This window comes from Mugil cephalus, chromosome 1 (assembly GCF_022458985.1).
Source record: "Mugil cephalus isolate CIBA_MC_2020 chromosome 1, CIBA_Mcephalus_1.1, whole genome shotgun sequence".
In the NCBI taxonomy this organism is placed as follows: Eukaryota; Metazoa; Chordata; class Actinopteri; order Mugiliformes; family Mugilidae; genus Mugil; species Mugil cephalus.
Window position 1 is genome coordinate 46,295,838 of NC_061770.1, and position 19,653 is coordinate 46,315,490.

At 46.5% G+C, this 19,653-nt stretch overlaps 1 protein-coding gene across 3 annotated transcripts in view; it reads right to left on the reverse strand.

Annotated features, from left to right (window-relative positions):
* The window catches only part of chd3 (chromodomain helicase DNA binding protein 3), a 41,886-nt gene that overhangs the window by 18,731 nt on the left and 3,502 nt on the right, over positions 1–19,653 (reverse strand). For 2 of the 3 annotated variants that reach the window (XM_047597662.1, XM_047597644.1), the window contains exons 4-35: positions 19,516–19,643; positions 15,887–16,125; positions 15,597–15,730; positions 15,353–15,482; positions 14,649–14,824; positions 12,717–12,986; positions 12,430–12,633; positions 12,047–12,270; positions 11,842–11,973; positions 11,532–11,628; positions 11,234–11,425; positions 10,939–11,139; positions 10,689–10,826; positions 10,324–10,445; positions 9,950–10,123; positions 8,769–8,910; positions 8,359–8,490; positions 8,062–8,179; positions 6,864–6,988; positions 6,556–6,787; positions 6,044–6,228; positions 5,784–5,961; positions 5,497–5,583; positions 5,007–5,092; positions 4,405–4,538; positions 4,182–4,326; positions 3,062–3,224; positions 2,807–2,964; positions 2,242–2,449; positions 2,052–2,147; positions 1,423–1,554; positions 413–521 (exon numbers count right to left, since the gene is read on the reverse strand). In XM_047597662.1, coding sequence (XP_047453618.1) covers positions 413–521; positions 1,423–1,554; positions 2,052–2,147; positions 2,242–2,449; positions 2,807–2,964; positions 3,062–3,224; positions 4,182–4,326; positions 4,405–4,538; positions 5,007–5,092; positions 5,497–5,583; positions 5,784–5,961; positions 6,044–6,228; positions 6,556–6,787; positions 6,864–6,988; positions 8,062–8,179; positions 8,359–8,490; positions 8,769–8,910; positions 9,950–10,123; positions 10,324–10,445; positions 10,689–10,826; positions 10,939–11,139; positions 11,234–11,425; positions 11,532–11,628; positions 11,842–11,973; positions 12,047–12,270; positions 12,430–12,633; positions 12,717–12,986; positions 14,649–14,824; positions 15,353–15,482; positions 15,597–15,730; positions 15,887–16,125; positions 19,516–19,643 — 4,991 coding nt within the window. The remainder of the gene's footprint in view (positions 1–412; positions 522–1,422; positions 1,555–2,051; positions 2,148–2,241; positions 2,450–2,806; positions 2,965–3,061; positions 3,225–4,181; positions 4,327–4,404; positions 4,539–5,006; positions 5,093–5,496; positions 5,584–5,783; positions 5,962–6,043; positions 6,229–6,555; positions 6,788–6,863; positions 6,989–8,061; positions 8,180–8,358; positions 8,491–8,768; positions 8,911–9,949; positions 10,124–10,323; positions 10,446–10,688; positions 10,827–10,938; positions 11,140–11,233; positions 11,426–11,531; positions 11,629–11,841; positions 11,974–12,046; positions 12,271–12,429; positions 12,634–12,716; positions 12,987–14,648; positions 14,825–15,352; positions 15,483–15,596; positions 15,731–15,886; positions 16,126–19,515; positions 19,644–19,653) is intronic. The other variant, XM_047597653.1, reaches the window with a different exon arrangement.

Consider the following 19,653-nt stretch of genomic DNA (forward strand, 5'->3'; position numbering starts at 1 on the left):
GCACCGCGAGGACAGAGCCAGGCTAGCTGTAACCCAAGGAACATTTCCCAAAAAGCTGGGCTATTCCTTTAAGCGGAACATTGATTTTTGATGGTTGTTTATTTAAATACTTATTTAAAAAGCTTTCAGGCATTTTCTAAAGCATTTCTCCACTTCTATTTCAGTTTATCTGGACTTTGTCATCAGCTTGGAGAATGAAAACAGATCTTAATGTGAATACTACATGGCCTGAATTACCATAATAGAGGGAACAACATGAACTAAATGACCCACTACATCAGCTTCCAGCAGACACAGTGCGCTGTTTACTGAGCCCTGGCTGGCTTGTTGACTTATTATGCTGGGCTTCTGCCGGCCGACAGAAAAATAAACACACTAGGGTCATCGCCCGGGCAACTGCTGTCAAGGATACATCACGATTCCCGCCAGCAGCCAGAAGTCGTGTCGGCGGTGCCAGATCTCGTTCATCTTCCCGGAGGAGATGGCAGCCCGCTCCTCGTTCTGCCAGAGAGTGTGCAGCTCTGCGGGGTGAAGCCAGCGCGAGGTAAAAATGAGGTTGGTTTTTTTCAAAAGCGCTTCGCCAGCTGAAACACGGCTGCAGGTTACCCACAAGTGTTTGTGATCAAGGTGGAGATAATTTTGGCGCGCAGCTGCCTCCGTACAGACAACTGCGCAAAGCGGGGCGAGTGTTTTGTTTGTTCATTTTAGTGGTATGTGGTTCGTTTTATGCTGTTGTTGGACGGCTGAGCAGCCGTTTCTGGTCGACCTGTTAAAGTTATTTTCACCACTTACACTTTTCTCTGATAATTAGTGAAGAATTCTGCCAGGAAAGGAGCTACTTTTCTCAATCTTTCCTCAAAATATCGAAATATGAAACAATACTTGCTGTGTTTACATTTTGCATTAACCATTTCCAGAGAAAAAAGAGGACATTCTTCGGTAAATCGAGCGCCTATTTCCAGTGTCGTAACCACCGGAAGCATGATATTGTTGTTAGGTGGCATTTCCAGTCAAATTTTCTTTATCCGTAAAATTGCCTCACACTTGGTTCTCTTTTTTTGACAGACACCGTGTGTTGTGTGCAAATGATCTCACCCTGCATGTGTTGAGCTTGGAATTTACTCTTCAGTGCTGCCCTTTCTGATTCATTGTTTCTGACCGCAAGACATTTCCTATAATTTCTCCCACTGACCCTGCTTTCAGTGACTCATTGCTAATTTTGATGTGGACCTAATATCTGATATTTTTTTTGTTTCTCCGACTGCCCGACTGATCAATTAAAATACACACAATACATATCATGTCCCACGTTTTTAAAGCTCTGGACAAAGATAAATGCAGCTAAAACAACCTGAATGTGCGTACAGACCACGACACCTTAAGCGGTCTTTAAATGCATCATGCGGGTACATCAGCACTAACCGGTGAAGCCTCCATCCGCGATGTTGAACATGAAACGAGGTCGCTCAGTCGGAGGCTTTCCGTTACCCTTGGGCGCCTCCTCCTTCGCGGCTTTGACCTCTTTCCCAGCATCCTTTTCACCTTTGACCTCCTCTGTTGTCAAAAAAGACAGTAAAGGTTGGTTTACATCTCTGCGACGGACCTACGCACAAACTGCGTCACAGCCCAGGCTGGCGGCCAGCGCTGTTAAAAGCATTTCTACTTGTGCGCCGGTGCGTCAGCGTCGTCCTATAATTGCGCGGCTGATGTGCCAGTTGCCTGAGTTGTGAAGTTTCCTCTGCGAATTCCAGTTACTTTTACAGTAATGGCTAAAAACGAAGGAGGGCGCCTGAGTAGCTGGTGTGAAGGAGGCAGAACGAGGGGGAATTTTTGTGCGTTTGTCCGGACACTGAGCGTCGTGGACCGGGACGTGCGTTTCGGACTAGTCGTAGCGGCTGCAGGTTGCGTCACTTAAAAGCACCGTTACATTTCTGAAGGGGTGCACCTCAGGCTACGGCGTAGACAAAACACAGACGCGTCAGTGTCGCTCCGAGGTCGCGAAAAACTCACAGCCGCACAACCGACGCAATTATTCACACAGTGACACGTACCTTTTTTCACATCAGTCACCTCTGTCTTTTCCTTGGCATCCGTCGCTTCTGTTGCCGCGGAGGCTTCCTCCTTCTCCCCCCCAGCCTTCTCTCCTTCTGTGAAAACAAACAAGTCACCTGTTGCATGCGTTTGTGCACGTCAGATTGTATCACAAAGGTAAAACTTTGTGTTTTGGTGTTTTTTTTTTACCTGATCTCTCTTCCTTGACCTCTTCTTGCTTAGACGGCTGCTTCGCCTCCTCTTTACTCTCCTCCTGCGCCTTCGTCTCTTCGGCTGCGGCGGCCGGAGCGTCGCTCGCTTCTTTCTTCTCGCCCTCTTTCAGGTCGCCGTCTTCTTTGCCTTCGCTCCTTTGACCGGGGGATGCGCTTTGTGACGTCTCTTTTGTCGAGGAGGAAAGCTGTGCGGAATAAGACGACACGGGGAAAACTTTTTAATGAGCCACACAGTTTACTCAATTTATTATATTTACAATTTATTATTAGTTTTGTTGACTGAAATCGATCATCCCACTACATGAAAATACCAATATAATTAAACTGAATGCATGGATTAGTTTAAGACTACTCTGTTCATCATGCCATTTCAGTTTCAAGTCTGGAAGTAAATAAATAAACCTTCAAAAATTATGAAATTTAAAATGTGAGAGAAAATTTAAAGTTTTGAAAAATACTGGAAGTCATATTGAAAAATATTTGAAGAATTTCAAACATGTTTCGGCCGTGGAGTGTGGTGCTTTTTGAGGACCACGTCCCACCTCTTCAGGGTCTCCAGTCTTGCCGCCATCCACCTCTTTCCCTTCCTCCTTCTCCTTGTCTCTCTCCTTCTCCAGTGGGGCCTCAACTTCCTCCTTGTCCTCCTCCTTCTCTCCCTCCTTCCCGTTCTTTTCCAGCTTCTCCGCCGGAGCCGGGGTCGCTGCATGCGTTCACACAAGCGCACATTAACCTCATTTGAGGGACCTTTATGCGGAGTGCCCCCTGCTGGACGCGCTGCGCGCAGTGTCGCCTGTTACCTGGCTTGGAGGTGCACGGGGTGTTGTTATAGCTGGCGTCGGGGGTGGGCGTGGCCGTCTTCACGGCGGGAGAGGAGGCCCTGGACGAGGATTTGTCTACGCTGACCTCGGGCTTCAGCTCTGGAAGGCTCCACCGCCCGTTGATGTGCTCAAACTCCTGGATCTGCGCGAAAACACGAAACGCTCAGCAAAACATTCAAAAAAAAAAAAAAAAAATACTTGGCACACGCTCACTTTACTTAAACACACCACCCACATGCCCTGTTTGCCTGGTAGTAATCACACATCCCCTGTGGCACAGATAGCAGGTGAGGACGTCCGCAGGTTTGAACACGTCGGACCCAAAACTGGATGGAAGATGTTTGGATTAACTAAAATAAACTGTCAAACCGAAAGCAGTAGAGCAATCAAAACATCTTTCAGAACGTCACGGTTGATTCCTTCACTTCTGCACTTGAAAGAAATTTAATTCACGAGGACAGTGCTGATATTAAGACGATTTTGATAAAGTCAGAAGTTGTTTTTGTGTGTTATTCGCGTCTGACGTTTTTCTGCAAGGAGGATTTGGTGTATTTACACTGTGCCTGTTTAGATTTAATTGTAATTAGTGGAGTTTGCATTCCTACCGCGGATTCAGTTGCTCCACTTTTGCACAAAGGATGCGCGGAGTCGGCCTTTCCAGCTAACAGACTTCTGTCTTAGCGTTTTTGTTCATGGTTCCGGAGCTGTATCAGAATTAATAATAATGGTGATAACACAAAATTAACACTCCCTGCAGCCTGAGACCACCCACCTGGTAGCACAGGTTTCCCTTTGAAGCGCTCATAAGAAATCAATGCGTTTGTCACATTTGTCTCGAGGGAGCTTAAAGGTGCGGGCAGCAGTGGAGCCACTACCTCCTCCTTTTCAGCAAGGCGATAAATTCATGTGTGCAAGTTTTTTTTTACAGTGTAAACGAACCCACGCGGTGGACGTTTTGTTGTGCTTTTGTCAAACGCTGGTGTCTTCAGTGGCGTCAAACCGCAGCTCTCGTCACCTCGGCTCACCCAGATCTGAAACCCCAACCGTTACCACACCACTTATCTTCATCTGAGGCCGAAGCCGACGGCTTTCGTCTGACCTTCTTCTTGACGAGCGACATCACGCCGATGCGGGTGAGGACCGGCTGGCGGCACAGGCCCTCCCTGGGGACGCCGTCGGCGAACGTCTCGGCCCCGTCGGCGACCGGCTCGCACAGGTGGCGCATGAAGAGGGACACGTAAGCTCTGGCAAAAAAAAAAATTAAAGGGATGATTAAAGTTGAATTAGAAGTTTGAGTTATTTTTTCCTTGTGTGTTACTTACTTGAATTCTTTCTCGGTCTTTCCCCTGAGGTCTCTAACGAGCCACTGAGAGGAGAACGCGTCCTGGGACGGCATCCCCCATCGCATCACTGCGTTCAGGAAGGCTTTGCGCTGGCGTGTGTTAAAGCCCAGCACCTAGTATTGGAGTGAGTGATTGCTTAACAGTGGAACTAATGCCAGTTTGTTGGATGTTATCAGTGTATAATTATAAATGCCAGAAAACCCTTATTTATTTTTTATTTTTTCATCCCCCTGCAGACTTATGCGTATTTCTCAACCCTCCTAAGGCCTTTTCTAAATAACTGCCTGATAATGCTAAAATAAACTCCTGATCCTAGCTCGAACAGCGCGGCCCATTATAATCACATCAACCATTATCAGGATGATGAATGAGCCTGGAAGGTTCAGAGTTGCTGCAGATATAATAGCTTAGCTGCCATCCCCAATTTGAGATAATTCCTTTTTTGTTAGATTGTTAGAAAAATATGTACGGGTGCCAGTTTGCTTTAAATAAAAGCTGACAGGTTTGAGTAATGTCACAAGAAAAAAAAAAAAAAAGAAAGAAAAAAACGAGAGCAGAGCTTTTTCCAGAGATGCACAGACCTCAAGGTTGCCTCCCACTCTGGCCAGAAGAGGAGGCAGAGGTTTATCCTTCTCGTTCCTCAGCTGGCGACGCGACTGCCTTCGGCCTGCACATGAAAGCATGCAACAAAGGAGCGTTAGCTGTAAGAAAGCTTTTTTCCTTTTACATTTTGCGGGCTTCTCTTAAAATTTACGGTCAGTAGAGCAACTTCAGCAAAAAAAATTTAAAACTTCTGATAGGCTTGAAGCCTTCACTTCAAAATCTCTGCAGTGGAAGGTGGACGGTGCATTTTTGGCACGCTGGCTCGTGTCGGCTCTGCCAGGGAGCTGTAACCGCTAAATCAATTTCAAACACTAATTCAACACAGACCTGGGAGCGTGTCATACAAGAGACATCTTTCATGGCTCGTGAGGAGCTCTGCTCGTTTTGACGTCTCTCTTTCTCTCTCTCTCTCTCTCTCTAGCTCCCTCTTTCGTAAAAAAAAATAAATAAATACGTCTCTCTTCTAACCTTCTGGCCGATCATCAAAGTCCTCGTCCTCCTCCTCGGATCCCACCGAATACTCGGACTGGTTATCTGAAATGTCAGCATGCCACTCTGAAACAGCACACAGTGGTTTGTCAATAGGCCAGGCCCATTCACTTCCACTGTGCAAGTAATAACTCAAACAGGAGATAATGTCATCTCAAACCCTGCTATAACCACAAGATTAAAATAATAAATCTTGGCAATAAATACCTAAAAGAAGCCCGAGTTCACCGTGTACTAGTCGAGCCTCGGCACGTCTCAACTCCTACCTTGGTCTTCCTGTGCGGCGTCGTTGTAGTTGACAGGCTTGCGGTTCCTCTTGCCTTTCCCCAGTTTGCTTGCCAGATCCTCTTGCTGCTGCTCGTAGTGATGCCGCAACAGTTTCTCCCAATAATCCGGGTCCACGTTCTCCTCCTGTTTGATGATCTCCCGCTCGATCTCCTCGATCTGCGGCGTCAGATACGTACACGCGGGTTTGGAAAAGGATGGTCAAGTATGCATAACAGCAGTAAACGTGGCCGTCTCCCACCTTGTCCTCCTCTCGGACCATGTACTGGGCCACCTTGAAGGAGCTGAGGTACTCGTTCATGTTCTGGACGTCCGAGTCGTCGGTGGCGTCCTGGCTTCGGTCCAGCAGCCTCTCGATGGCGGTGCTGTCGTAGTGGATGACGTTGCCCTCGTCCTCAACTTTATCCCCCGAACTGTTCTTCATACCTGCCAAACACGGGGCTTAGAAGTAGGTTCGTCGGCTTCTTCCAGGCGGATTTAGCAGGAACAAAATGTTCCCGTCGACCAATTACGTTGTCGATAAGTCATCATGCCAAGAAGACCCTGTGGCCAAGCTTGTCAAGATGAGCAAATGATAAAGTGATTGTGTTTGACAAAATTACTTCTTTCAGGAAAAGAAACCTGCCAAACGTTGTCTATTAGAATCAGTCTCACTTTAATGTTTGACCCCATGCTGTTATGTTTTACTGGAAATTGAATTTGACAAAACGATCCAGCGCAGCTATTTTCACACTGAACAGTAACTGTCGTCACCTTCGCCCTCGTCCTTGAAGAGCTCCTCTGTTCCAAACTTGAGGATGTCATCCAGCTCCTGCTTGGTCATGGAGCCGGCCTTGGATCCCAGACCTGGCCGCACCACCAGGTGAGTCAGCATCATCTTCCTCTTGGCCACCTGGGTGATGCGCTCCTCCACGCTGGCTCGCGTCACGAAGCGGTAGATCATAACCTTATTGGCCTGGCCGATACGGTGAGCTCGACTGAACGCCTGCGTGGGGAAACTTGGTTTAAGTTGAGAGACAAATTAAGTTAATCTGTGATTTATTTTGTCCCAAGAATAGCACCTGAATGTCATTGTGGGGGTTCCAGTCAGAGTCGAAAATGATGACGGTGTCCGCTGTGGCCAAGTTGATGCCTAAACCTCCTGCTCTGGTGGAGAGCAAGAAACAAAACTGGCAAGCACCAGGAGCTGGATACAGGGATATAAAGAGAAATAAAGATTGAGATACCGCAGACTCAGTTAAATGCTGTTATTCCATAATTTATGATTTAATCTAGTTCAGTCCAAATCTTGAACTGAGCTCTGTAGATAAAGTTCAGGCTTTGGCTGTTAAAATGTAACACTCTGTATTGTGTGACTGCGCCCCAGGCTTCTGGAGAGCTTTACAAATACAGATACAGATTTCAAATTTCCGCAGTGTTCTCGAAATCAGCTGAACTTAATGGGAAAAAGGTGTTCCTCAAGGTTCTGTCCTCGGCCCCCACGTGAACCCTTAGTTTTCCCATAGTCAGTTCTAATTACACTCTTCTCCTAGGCTTACTTATTCTCTAGGCAGGATCTCTGTTGTTACTTTATAAAAAGATTCGCCTTTGTTTTCTCAGAAAGATGACACACAAAGGGAGTTGGAGATGGCAAATATCCCATCGATGTGAATCACGCAGTGGACACTGATGTCATAAATTATGTACATGAATCATTAGGCCAAACCTATATCTGCACACACAACTTTTATACTGTTATCATTTGTCTAGTAAAATTCTTATTCAAAATAAAAGCTCAATCATATTAACAACTGACCTCATTGACCTCACCAAGATCAAAAGTTTAAAAAGTTGCCATTAAAGTTACCTCAGAGTATAATGAGGTTTCATATGTTCACCTACTCCTATTACATCCTCTGTGTGCTTTATTACATTTTAACATTTTAGCATTTACCTCAGGCAGTAAATGCACTCGTACCAGCTCCAGGATATGCATCACTTATCCCCAAGCTATCAACCATGTTATATAATTTAAAGGCATTCACTGCCAACAAATGCTTGAGCATGGCAGTGATATTCCACATGGAGACAAACATGACCCACTCAGCAACCTCTGTAATGCATGGACATCAAACAGTGGAGGAAGTAGCTTCACAGATCAATAACTCTCGGGAGTGGCGGTAGTTGTAAATAAAAACGTTTATCTGTGGCAGCAGCATGAGTTTATGACAATGTGATAACGTGACTCCTACTCATCCACAGCTGAGGTCCGTGTCTCACCGTTGAAGCGGTCGATGGCCTCTTGTCTCAGTGCTCCCGTGATGCCTCCGTCGATTCTCTCATATTTGTAACCTTCATAGTCCAGAAAATCTTCTAGTAAATCCAGCATTTTAGTCATCTAAAGATAGAAGAGAGAATGTTTTATCTATACTTGACTACTCATGCATCTGCACAGCTGGAATCACAACCTGCTGCAGGTATCCTACATCTACACGACATCTGCGCGGATTAGATGCACATCTGGTGTATTTACAATTTATGCATGCTGTGTTTCATGCATGCTGTATGTGTTCGTACCTGTGAGAAGACCAGCACTCGGTGCCCTTGATCTTTCAGTTTCCTCAGCATCTTTTGCAACAGCGTCAATTTCCCAGAGGCCTTAGTGAGGGCGGAGCCCTCGTAAGCACCGCTGGGGGTTTTCTGAGCTTCCTACAAACACACACAAATTAAACTATAAGGTAAACACTGCTGAATGAGTCTGTTCTCCTGGCAAGCTTTTGCACTGCACCGTGACACCAACAGTAAAAAAAAAAAAAAAAGAATAGGAGAATTATCACACTTGACCACAAGGTGTCACTGTCGAACAGCTGAAGATTAATTTAAAGTGAATCATTTGAGAAGAGGCTAAATGCCAATCAGATTTCAATTTCTAATTTAAGACAGGAAATTATTCAAAGACGAAGGCGTGTATGCTCATGTGTTTTTACCATGGAGGCGACGGGGAAGAGGTAGGGGTGGTTGCAGCACTTCTTTAAATCCATCATAATGTTGAGCAGGGAGACCTGATTTCCTCCACCTTTTGAGTTCAAAGCCTCGAAGTTCTTGGTCAGAATCAGCTTGTAGTATTTCCTGTATTCAAAATAGCACAACATGATAAAATGATAGCATCACAGCCGTACCAACTCAATGAAAACCACATGTAGATTAAGATGAACTTCCTTCCGCTTTCGTCTCTCGAAGCTATATTGCCCAGTATTTAAAGATAACATCAAACACGCTGTACAGTTTGTTTTCTCTTTCTCAAGAGCTGTTCCAGTGTCTAGTTCAATGTTACCAATTACCTTTACAACTTACAATGACAAGAATTAAAAGGGAATTAACTCTTCAACACATTTCAACACATCTTTTCAGATGATTAACAATCACAGCTTATTAACCTTCTCAAAGCATTAATGTGAGGTAAACACTCTGGTTTAATGAAGCTCTGGTAAGTTTGGAATCAAACTAAATGTTTAAGTGTTTTTAAGATGCATATTGCGTTATTCCCACCCCATAGCAGTGACACTCCCTGATGGCAGCAGCACAAGGTATTGACCTGGCCTCCAAATTCACTAAATCCCAACCTGATCACGTATCTGTGGGATGATCCACAGAGGCCCCTCCCCTCAACCCACAGCACCCAAAGGCCTCCACTAATAACATCCTGTTACCAGACACCAATGTTACGCCTGATCAGCGTACAACGCTGACAACATTGATCCAAAAGTAATTATGTGCCCCTCCCTCCCACGGTGTCGCTCCTTAACCAGCAGGACTGCCTTGAACATGTCGGTTCAGGTCAGTGGAGCTGATCAATCAGACCAGCCGGGGCTTTTGCAGAGAGGGGGGGCTAATTCAATCAATTCTATTAAATTTAACTTCCCAAGTTGTTTCACTGGGACTTTCTGGATTCAATCTGGGATTGAAACACATTGAGTGGCTGCTTCAATAGGGTGTTAATCCGATAAAACTAAAACGCACTGAAATGTAGTCTAAACAGTATCGGAAGCTTAGGCTTGAGAAAAAGTCACTGTTCTTCTACAATGTTCTTCTACAGCACGTTCTCTAGAAACTGGTTAACCAGCTGCTTGGATGTCGGCGAGGGGATCTAGATACGTCAGTGTCGTACTTCTGCATAGGACTCAGCTCCACTCTGACGATCAGCTCAGTCTTGGCGGGCATGTTCTTGAAGACGTCGGCCTTCAGCCTCCGAAGCATGTGAGGCCCCAGCAGGTCGTGGAGCTTCTTGATCTGGTCCTCCTTGGAGATGTCGGCAAACTCTTCCAGAAAGCCCTCAAGGTTACTGCACAGAAACAGAAAAAGGGACAGAGTGAAGGACAGGTGGAAATTTCTCTTAAATTTGTTCCTGATTCAAAAAAAATATGCTAAATGACAAGTTGTAAACATGTAAACAAGCATTACTACCACTGCAGGAAAAAATACATATTTGCCAGGAAAACATAAGGTAATTTATTGTGTGTGATACAAAAACAGACGCCCTACTTGAAGCGATTGGGCGTGAGGAAGTTGAGCAGGTGAAACAGCTCCTCCAGGTTGTTCTGTAGAGGAGTTCCTGTCAGCAGGAGCTTGTGGTCGATCTTATAGTCATTCAGACGTCTGAAAAACTGGAACCAGGAACAAGAAAGAATATAAGGTCAACTATTTCTCGTTTGATTTAAAAGCAGAAAAAAAACTAAAATAACGTCTTATATTTATTACTTGAAATTATTATCATCATCAGTTCTACAAATGATATCAACACAAGGCTTTCTGGTGTTATTTTTCCAAAGAGTATTGCTATTACACAGTTTGTCCACCAGAGAGCGCTGAGGTGCACTTTCACGTGTACCCCACTGTAGTTTCAGTACCTTAGACTGGTTGTTCTTAAGGCGGTGGGCCTCATCCACCACCAGACAGGCCCAGTCGATAGACTTCAGCGCCGTCTGATCAATGGTCACCAACTCATAGGAGGTCAGCAGCACGTGGAATTTAATGGGAGCCTCTCGCTGCAGGGGGAGGAACAGGGAGGGAGGGATGAGTGGATGTCATTTTATATCACGCCACGGTTTTTCCCCCCGTTATGGTGATTCACGATCACTGCCTTCGACCCCTCCTCACCCTCAGTTTGAAGGTCTTCTTTCCACCTTTAACGGCCGTGTCGTCGAAAGAGAACTCGTTCTCCCGGATGATGGCTCGGCTGTCCTTGTCCCCCGTGTACGTCACCACGTAGAAGTCGGGCGCCCACATCTCAAACTCCCGCTCCCAGTTGATGATGGTGGAGAGCGGAGCGCTGACCAGGAACGGACCTTTAGTGTGACCCTGGGGAGGAAAAAACGAGGACGCTAAATAACGGGAGACTTCGGTTGGGTAGAACACGTAGAAATTAAATAAAAAATAAAACCCCGTAACGTACCTCTTTAAAGAGCGAATAGAGGAAGACAATGGTTTGGATGGTCTTGCCCAGGCCCATCTCGTCTGCCAGGATAGTGTCAGTGCCCTGAGCCCAGGAAAAGCGAAGCCAGTTGAGGCCCTCGAGCTGGTACAGATGCAGCGTGCCACCCGTCGACGTGACAAAGTCTGGCTGCTCCTCGTATTTTATTGTCGGCTGGAAGGACAGGACAGAACAGGAAACAACATGTTATTGTTCGGTTTCTTTAAAAGAAGGTAGTTTATACGACTGTAAAACCAGTGGAAATTACAGTTACACTCACATCAGTGACGGGTGAGGCAGGAGACTCATCTTCACCCTCCGAGTTCTTGCTCCTCATCTTCTTGGGTTTGTCTGGGTCCTCCTTCATGATGCTGTCCCTGTTAAACAGCGACAATATTACAGCCACTCTACGTTGGCGAGATCCCAAGAGGAGAGATCAGATTGATCAATGACAGCTGGAGATATGACGATACATTAATGCACTCTACAAACACTGGGATTCTCTGATCAAACTTTAACCTAATGAAAACTACAAACTGACTTGCTGGAAAGACTGAAAACGAACATTAAAAATAAGGCAATTCTTCTACCTGTGTCTCCAGTAACTGGCCTTATAAATTGCAAAGTCGGGGATATCCAGGTCGTCCCTCTCCCAGGTACACTGGTCGTAGGTGAGGTCTCTCCACTTGACCAGGTAATGATACGTCCCCTTCTTATCCACACTGTCAGGGAGACACATGCAGATCAGTGAATGGGCCACGGGAACGAGTATCTGGAACGCTCGTTTTCACATACCTGTGGTTGATGATGCGGTGGATCATCATCCACTCAGGCTTGATGCCATATTTGTAGTACTTGTCCTCCAGGATGGCATACTGCGGGTCTTTGGCCCTCCTCTTCTCACTCTTCCCCACGCCGTTCTCGTCCTCGCCGCCCGACCCGTAGTCCAGGCTGGGAGGCTCGTCCATGTCCGTCTTCCTCTGGTAGTTCCTGTACATCACCGAGTGGAAGATCTCCAGCTGCAGGGACGGAGAAAGACCCGTCAGGAGAAAAAAACGGGCAGTTTTGTATATATCTGGAGAGATCGAGCTGCGCTGGATTCTGTTTAAGGATGAGCGGGATCGAAACAGTTGGGAACGCATTAAATATTTATACCAGCTTTCTGGTTCCTCTCCCACCTGCAGCTCGGTGATCCAGGTGCAGTGCCAGTAGGACTGGCCCGTCAGCTTGACGAAGAACTCCCTCTCGGCTCTGCCTTTCATGGGCGGAGGCGGCGGAGCGTCGGGTGGAGCGTCAGGAGCCGGAGGGACGGGAATGGGAGTGGGAGGCTCCCCCCATCGCCAGTGGAGGATCTTCTGGACGCGTCCTTTGATTGGCGGACACTGGAGCGAGAAACACGTCAACGAATCCGATTACCGCCGTTTGTTTCAGCCGAACCCAGAGGGAGAGCAGGAGAGACACTCACCTTGCATCTCGGACACAGCCACTCTCCGTTGGGGATCTCGGGCAGCGGCGGGTTCAGACAGTGGATGTGGTAGGAGGAGGTGCAGGTGTCGCAGCACAGCAGTTCGCCGCCGTCTTTGCACACCCGGCAGAACTCCATGTGGTCGTCCTCCTCCTCCTCCGCCCCGGTGGAGATGCCCACACTCACCTCGGATATCACCCGGTCCTCGCTGTCCTCCTCGAAATCCTCAAAGTCCTCGTCTTTTGCTTCCCACTGGATTCCTTCTTTTTCCTGGGACAGAAATAGTAAATAGTAAATTCTACTCAGTTTTATTTAGAAAATGTTAACATCAAGAACTCCTAGCACCAAACCCCAAGAGCAAGCAGACGGACCAGGCTGATTGAGAAAAAAAATCAAAAATAAATAACAAAAACATACAAACTATTCCAGATATCCAGCCCTAGACCACCTAGCTTTTTTTGACGTGAATCCAGCTACGAGTTCTTACAGTGTTCAAAGTTGAGCTGGAGGAGGACTCAGGAGGCCTCCAGTGGAGCCGCTCAGCCACTGTTTTAAATAAGAGAAGTGCTGTGTTCATGAAAAATAGATCACTGCTCCAGGTGAAACTGTTCTGGGTGAATAAAAGTTTTTTTTTAAAAAAAAGAACTACCTGGTTCTTCAACCACGTGTTTAACCCATATTTTGTGGTGTCTACGCATCAGCAAATGTCTATGAAATTGTCACAGTTTGACTCATGAACTGCTTTTGTGTGATTAGCCTGGTAGCAGACAGAAAGCTAACGCTCAGAATTAAAGGAGAATATAAACCGTGCTTTGAGTCATTGCTCCAATTTACTGTCTGGACCGTAATGTAGTTGTTTAAACTGAAAACCAGCGAAAAGCCCAAAGTAAATAGCCCAAACTGTTTGTTTTACCACTTCAAAAACCACATCACATTAAAGCCAGCCTCGTTTTGGCGGCGTGTTTAGAGATCCCGGCCTTGGACTGAAGGATCACCGGTTCAAATCCCGGGACCGACAAGCGTGTAAAGGCTGAGAGAACAAGCAGGGCTTTCCCTGCAGCGTTCACTGCTGACACGGTCACGGGCAAGGCACCCGATCCCCACCGAGCTCTCTGCGGCGCTACGTGGGAGTGAAACGCTGGGTTCGAGCGCGCGAAGGTTCTTCTTCTGCGCTATTTTCAGGTAGCTCACTTTCGCAAACCGAGTCGACCAACTCCAAAACATGTTTGACCCTTTCATGAGAAAACAGCCACCCAAGTTTCTCAGTGATAACAGACACGTCAGTGCACAACCACATTTCCATTTAAGGGACGGGGAAACCAGAAAACTACAAGCAGCCGTCTCTGTTGATCTCCCGTCACTCGCTCGCGCACACTTTCACTTTCTCTGTCCTCCTTTTCTCCGCGCTCACTCCAACTTTTTTTCTTTTACCAATTTTAACATTGATATTATGTAATTTATTTAAATTCCTGATAGAAATGTCAATTGTCTACATAAAACGTGTGGTTTTCTACTTCCTTTTGTACAACCTCCCACAGCAGATCAAGCAGCAGTTTCACATCAGCTATCTGAAAGCGTAGATGCACTTCAGATTACCGGCTGTGACTAATCTAACCTGTTCCGCATCAAAGATTAAAAAGAGCTACAAATTATTCATGCTCTTTTATTTGTGACATTACTGAATAGATCTACACCTACAGCACCACTTCTTGCCCGTCTCGCCTTTGGGCAGGATTTCTGTTAGTCTGCATATGAAGTCAGATTTGTCACTCAGCCACAAAAGCTCCCATTCATCTCATCCCGGAGGCGACTGCGAGCAACCTTCAGCTGTTTGTTTTTCCACGCGCAGGTGCGCCAAGCGGCCGCGTCGCCGGCAGATAAGGATTAAAGCCGTGTAAAAGCGGAGGCATCCACTCGACGGCGCGCACTCACGCAGTGGGGGCAGCTCCACTTGCCCTCGGGGGCCTTGTCCAGCTCGGGCTCGAGGCAGACGAGGTGGTACGCCCGGGGGCAGGTGTCGCACAGGATGATCTCCCCGCCCTGCTGGCAGACCTCGCAGTAGTCCTGGTGGTCCGTCTCGTAGCCGTCCCCTTCCTCCTCGCCTGGGACTGGAGATAGCGGAAGAAAAAAAAAACAAAAAACACTGAGTGAACAGGATGGGTTTCTTTTATGTCCTCGATCCAGCCGTTCTGCTCGTGCATGCTCCTTCAAGAGCAGATTCACAAAAGAACAACATGCATGTACGCTTTCCGTGTAGACGCCACGTGCATTACAATGTGCATCTTCAAAAGATAAAAGTGCATTTTTTGATTTGCTTGCTAAAACTTTATGCATTCACAGATAGTGAGAAACTCCTGCCTGACAAAGAGCTGCATAAACAAGTCGTTCTTCTCTCCTCAAAAGAAAGCTGGAGACACCATCGTTCTCCGCCGATCTCATCCCATGTGTAGTTTTGATGTAAACCAACACGCTAAGTTACAGTGATTTAAAGCAGCCGCGTTCGGTTCAGGTGAAAGGTCAGAAATTATTCCTCTAAAGTAAACTTGAATGCAGCAGTCGTAAGACGGATGAGGACCAGGAGACTGTGTATAATTTATAATTACTTGTTGTACATCTAACAGGCAGCCTGTGCTTACTTTTCTTCTTCTTCTTGGCAGGCCGTCCTCGCTTGTTCTTCTTCACCCTGCCAGAGCTGTCAGAGCGAACCGAGGAGCTGTGAACGCTGGAGTCCTCCTGCTCCGACTCGTCCTCGTCCATGTCCTCGCTCTTACAGGAGGCAAAGGAGGAAAGGAAGATGCAGGTAACAAAAATCAGAGGAGGTCAGTTTATTTATGCTATGTCCACGAGGAGTTCGCAGCTGTCCATAAACTTTATACTCACCGAGCAGCTCTTCTTCCTCTTAGCGCCTATAGGCGATAGCTTAATACGAATGGGCGCCATCTTTTTAGCCTTGGCTAGAGCCTTCTTTTTGTCTGGAACTCGAGGACTTTTACTGCGCTTCTTATAGCCTGGACCTGGACAGGCGACAACAGATAATCAGCAGAAAAAAAAACTTCAGCATGTCCGTGATTTAACACACTTATATGTTTAACATATTCCACTCAGACCTCTGCTCTATAAATAGTCAAAAACAACCCAAAGGGAGGGAGCGCTACAGATCTGAAGCCGACCTTTGCCCTCTTTCGTCTTGGCCTTTCTGATCGGCGGCGGCTGGAGCGGGGGCTCGGGCGAGGCGGTCGCTGCAGAGACCTGCTCGGCAACAGCGATGGCGGCGGCAGCGGCGGCCGCCGCGACGGCAGCGGCGTTGCCTTTGAAGGGGTTGTTAGAGCTGAACTCCCTCCACTTGGCCCCGAGGATGGTCATCATCTTTGACATTGGGATCTTAGGGTTCTTCTTGGCAATCATTGGCCTGGAAATCGAGAGGAGTCGAAGAATACTTCATTTGAGAAACCACATCAGTACAGTTTCCCTTGGGATAAATCTATCTATCTATCTATCTAGCTAGCTAGCTAGCTAGCTAGCTAGCTATATTGCATTAATTAATAAAGGTTTGAATTTTGTATTTGGCTGAGAGGAGTTGAGACGGCGAAACGTGACACCCACACATGAGCGCGCGCTGGGCGTCACAGATTACTTAATGCTATCCGAGTCAAAGGAGGTATGAGTCAGCGACAGAGGCCGAGGCTCAGGCTGCTGCTGACACAGTGTCAGTGCTGCTGCCTTTCTAATACAGCGAGCCGGGATGATAAAGACACAGCTGCCAGGGGAAGACAGGGGCTCGTGATCAGCCCGAGCTGCCTGCACCTGTGACGGTGCGCTGTTGGTCGTCACACTGTGGACCGGTTTAGCTGAATGCGGAATGAGAGTGGGATGAAGGAACGGAAACAATGGGGCAAACTTTTTTTTTTTTTTGAAGACACTGATTTGCCACCGAAGCAGTCACGTACAGACACAAAGTCGTGCTCTAACTGTGGCACCAGCTCGAACAGTCGGCTTGGTTTGAGCCCGCAGACGCGTAGCCACATACAGAAAGCATGTCATGCGAGCAGAGCATTGATATTAAGCTATCTAGTGCGAGTACACAGTTAGGCTCAGGTTCTTCAGAGTGACAGCAACATGAATAGTTAGTGCTGGACTATCTGCAGAACTGTCCTGGTACAGTTATTCAAAAAACAAAACAAAAAAAACAAACTAGCAGCGATCACGTCCACATGGCAGAACTGAGATACATATGGTACAACACAACATCCCACAGACAGACAGGTGTCAGCATGGCAGCGAAACAAGTGTTTCCTCAGCAGCTCATCCTGTTAAGAGCTGTTACAGCTGCAGGAGGGAGACCTTTGCTAAGACAAGCCCTTCTCCACTTGGGGGTCTTGTATCTGCACTCTGAAGCTTGGTTTATGCCTCTGCGGGACATAGACGCCTACGTAACCTACGTACGTAGCCTACGCCAGCCGTTTATGCTCGTGTGTTTGTCAGTCTGACTCACTCTGTAAAGACGCCACCCAGCCACTAGTCGGCAGCGTATCTTTTTTTGTCCTGACATCCAGTCGGGTTATTTTTGGTTTCTGCTCGCTGCTTCACTTTCAACAGTGGTTGAATTTGAAAATTCTGGAGACGGAGAAGCAGCTGGAAATACTAATGCAGAAATATGCTGCGACCAAGCGGACCAATCACAGTTTTATTGCGTGGTTTGCGTCACTGCGCCGCGTGGTTAACATTTCTGGGAGCACGTTAGGCTACGGCGTTAGGGTCTGGGTAGTGTCCCGGCTGTTACTGTGGCTACGACGTCAAATTGACACAGAAGCCTAGACCATGCATGAGGATGGGAAGATGCATGCTTTGAAAATATTCTGTCCATGTGGCTTAATTCCCATAAACTAAATAATTTATAAATCAAAACAAGAACTGATAAACAAATTCGCTGAACATGAGTCCACTGTCTTCAGCGAAAACCTATCGCTGCTATCGACGCGATCGTGCTGATCTAAGGTGTCTGTAGTGAGGTTACTTATTTCCTCAATAATGGCCTGTGTCTTTATCTCACATTTGCATGTTTTCCGTCACCGCTTCAAACAGCACAATGTGCATACGGAGGTTTTCAGGTTCCCAGTGATAATCTGAGCTGTGAGCAAGTCTCTAAAATAAATGACATCAGGACAGAGATCAATAAATAAATAACTTAATGTGTGTGATTTTAGGTATCATTTCCCCAACGAAGCACACACAACAAACCACTGTTCACGGCTGTGAAAACAACAATAGCGATTCATTAGAGATGGTAGCTGTTGAAATATTCTACTGTGGTGTTGGTATTTATTTACATACAGAGCAGAAAACTGGAATCTGATCCGAAGAGCTGACTGGGGACACATGTGGACACGTGTGGACATGCGTTTTAATGCCAGGTGTGAACACAGGTACTTAAAGTTACATCTGAACAAAGCCAATGTTACAGTCACTAGGTTACATCAACAATAGCAACGAGGGGGTATATTCCCCATAATAAAACACTGAAAACCTGCTAGGCTTAGTTAGCATTAAAACTTGTAATTGCGATTCTTTAAAATCATGAAAAATGGACAAGTGGATGATTTTTTTCTGTGGGAAAAATGGGGCTCCCTGCACGCCTGTTGTTACTAGGAACTGTCACATAGGACGCCGGACTTGACAAAAGCTAAGACATCTCTGGTAGAAAAGCTGAGTGATACCGGCTACCTGGACGGCATTGTTGGTCACACGTACATACAGAGAGGCTCAGTTTGTAACACTTTTTGACTAAAGCCCCTTTCACATTGCACGGAAACCCTGCGCTGTCCCAGGTTGTCGCGGGCCTTTTCGGCAGTGTGAAACAACTGCTGCTGCCTTTCAAACATTGTACTGTTTTGTCAAGAACTGCACCGCTGTGCTGCCACAATCAAGCACATTACACATGAGAAAGCCACAAAAACATATTCGACTGTGGTGAGATTCTCTAAAGGCCTCAGGCTCTTTTGTTTTTTACCCTTGTTTCGTTTGCGCTGCATGTATCTTTGTAAGTATATATAGGCGTCTGTTTGTATGTAAGGTTTGTGTGGTGCACAGTAATAAATTTTTTTTTAAAAAAGGTAGAAGCTCCAGGGCTGAGAGAGCTGCTCACTCAGATCTCAAAACAGAGCAAAGTTTTGTTCCACCCCCATAAGATGAGTCTACCTGTTGATCTCCCCCACACCGATCCCTGAAGGGCAGAGATTTTCCTCCATTTTTTTCAATCAAACAAATCAAACGCGTAGCTACACGATCTGTAATGGAAGCATACACGTGAATTAGCGGCTTGATCCTGGTCAGAAAACCCGCAGCAACCCGCCACTGTCTGTGTGAAAGCTGGTGGAGGAAGATGCGCTCAACAATTGTAAGCAACAACTCAACATCTTTATAGTCAGCTGCAACAAATTTCTATCATTTCTGATGCCTTTAGCTAATTTAACAGGGTTTCGGCTCAACATGTCGCCACTCAGTTTCTCATGAAATAAAAGTCATCTACACATGTTCGAAAACAATTATAGTGTAGTTATACCGAACTTCAACAAGGCAAGAAGAAAAGAAAATGTGTTGTTTGGTGGTGATGTTTTCAGACAACCTTTTGTTCCCAATAGTTGAGGGGGATCTCAAACTATCCAACCATCCAACAAACATCTCATGGTGCATAGCGGAGGAGTTTTAACAGCACCGTGTACGCAGCTGTTTGATTGTCTCGATGTAACCCATTCTCGCAGCCTCAGTCCACATCAACGCTGTGTGAAAACAACAGCCCTACCTCATAAACTGGCTGAACGCTTTGTAGTTGGTGAGCTCCCTGTAGTCCTCCTCTGTGAAGGTATGATCAACATCCTCCAGACCCCACTCCTTCGCCAGCTGCGCCGAGGTCTTCTGCTCTATGGGTTGCTGAGAAGAA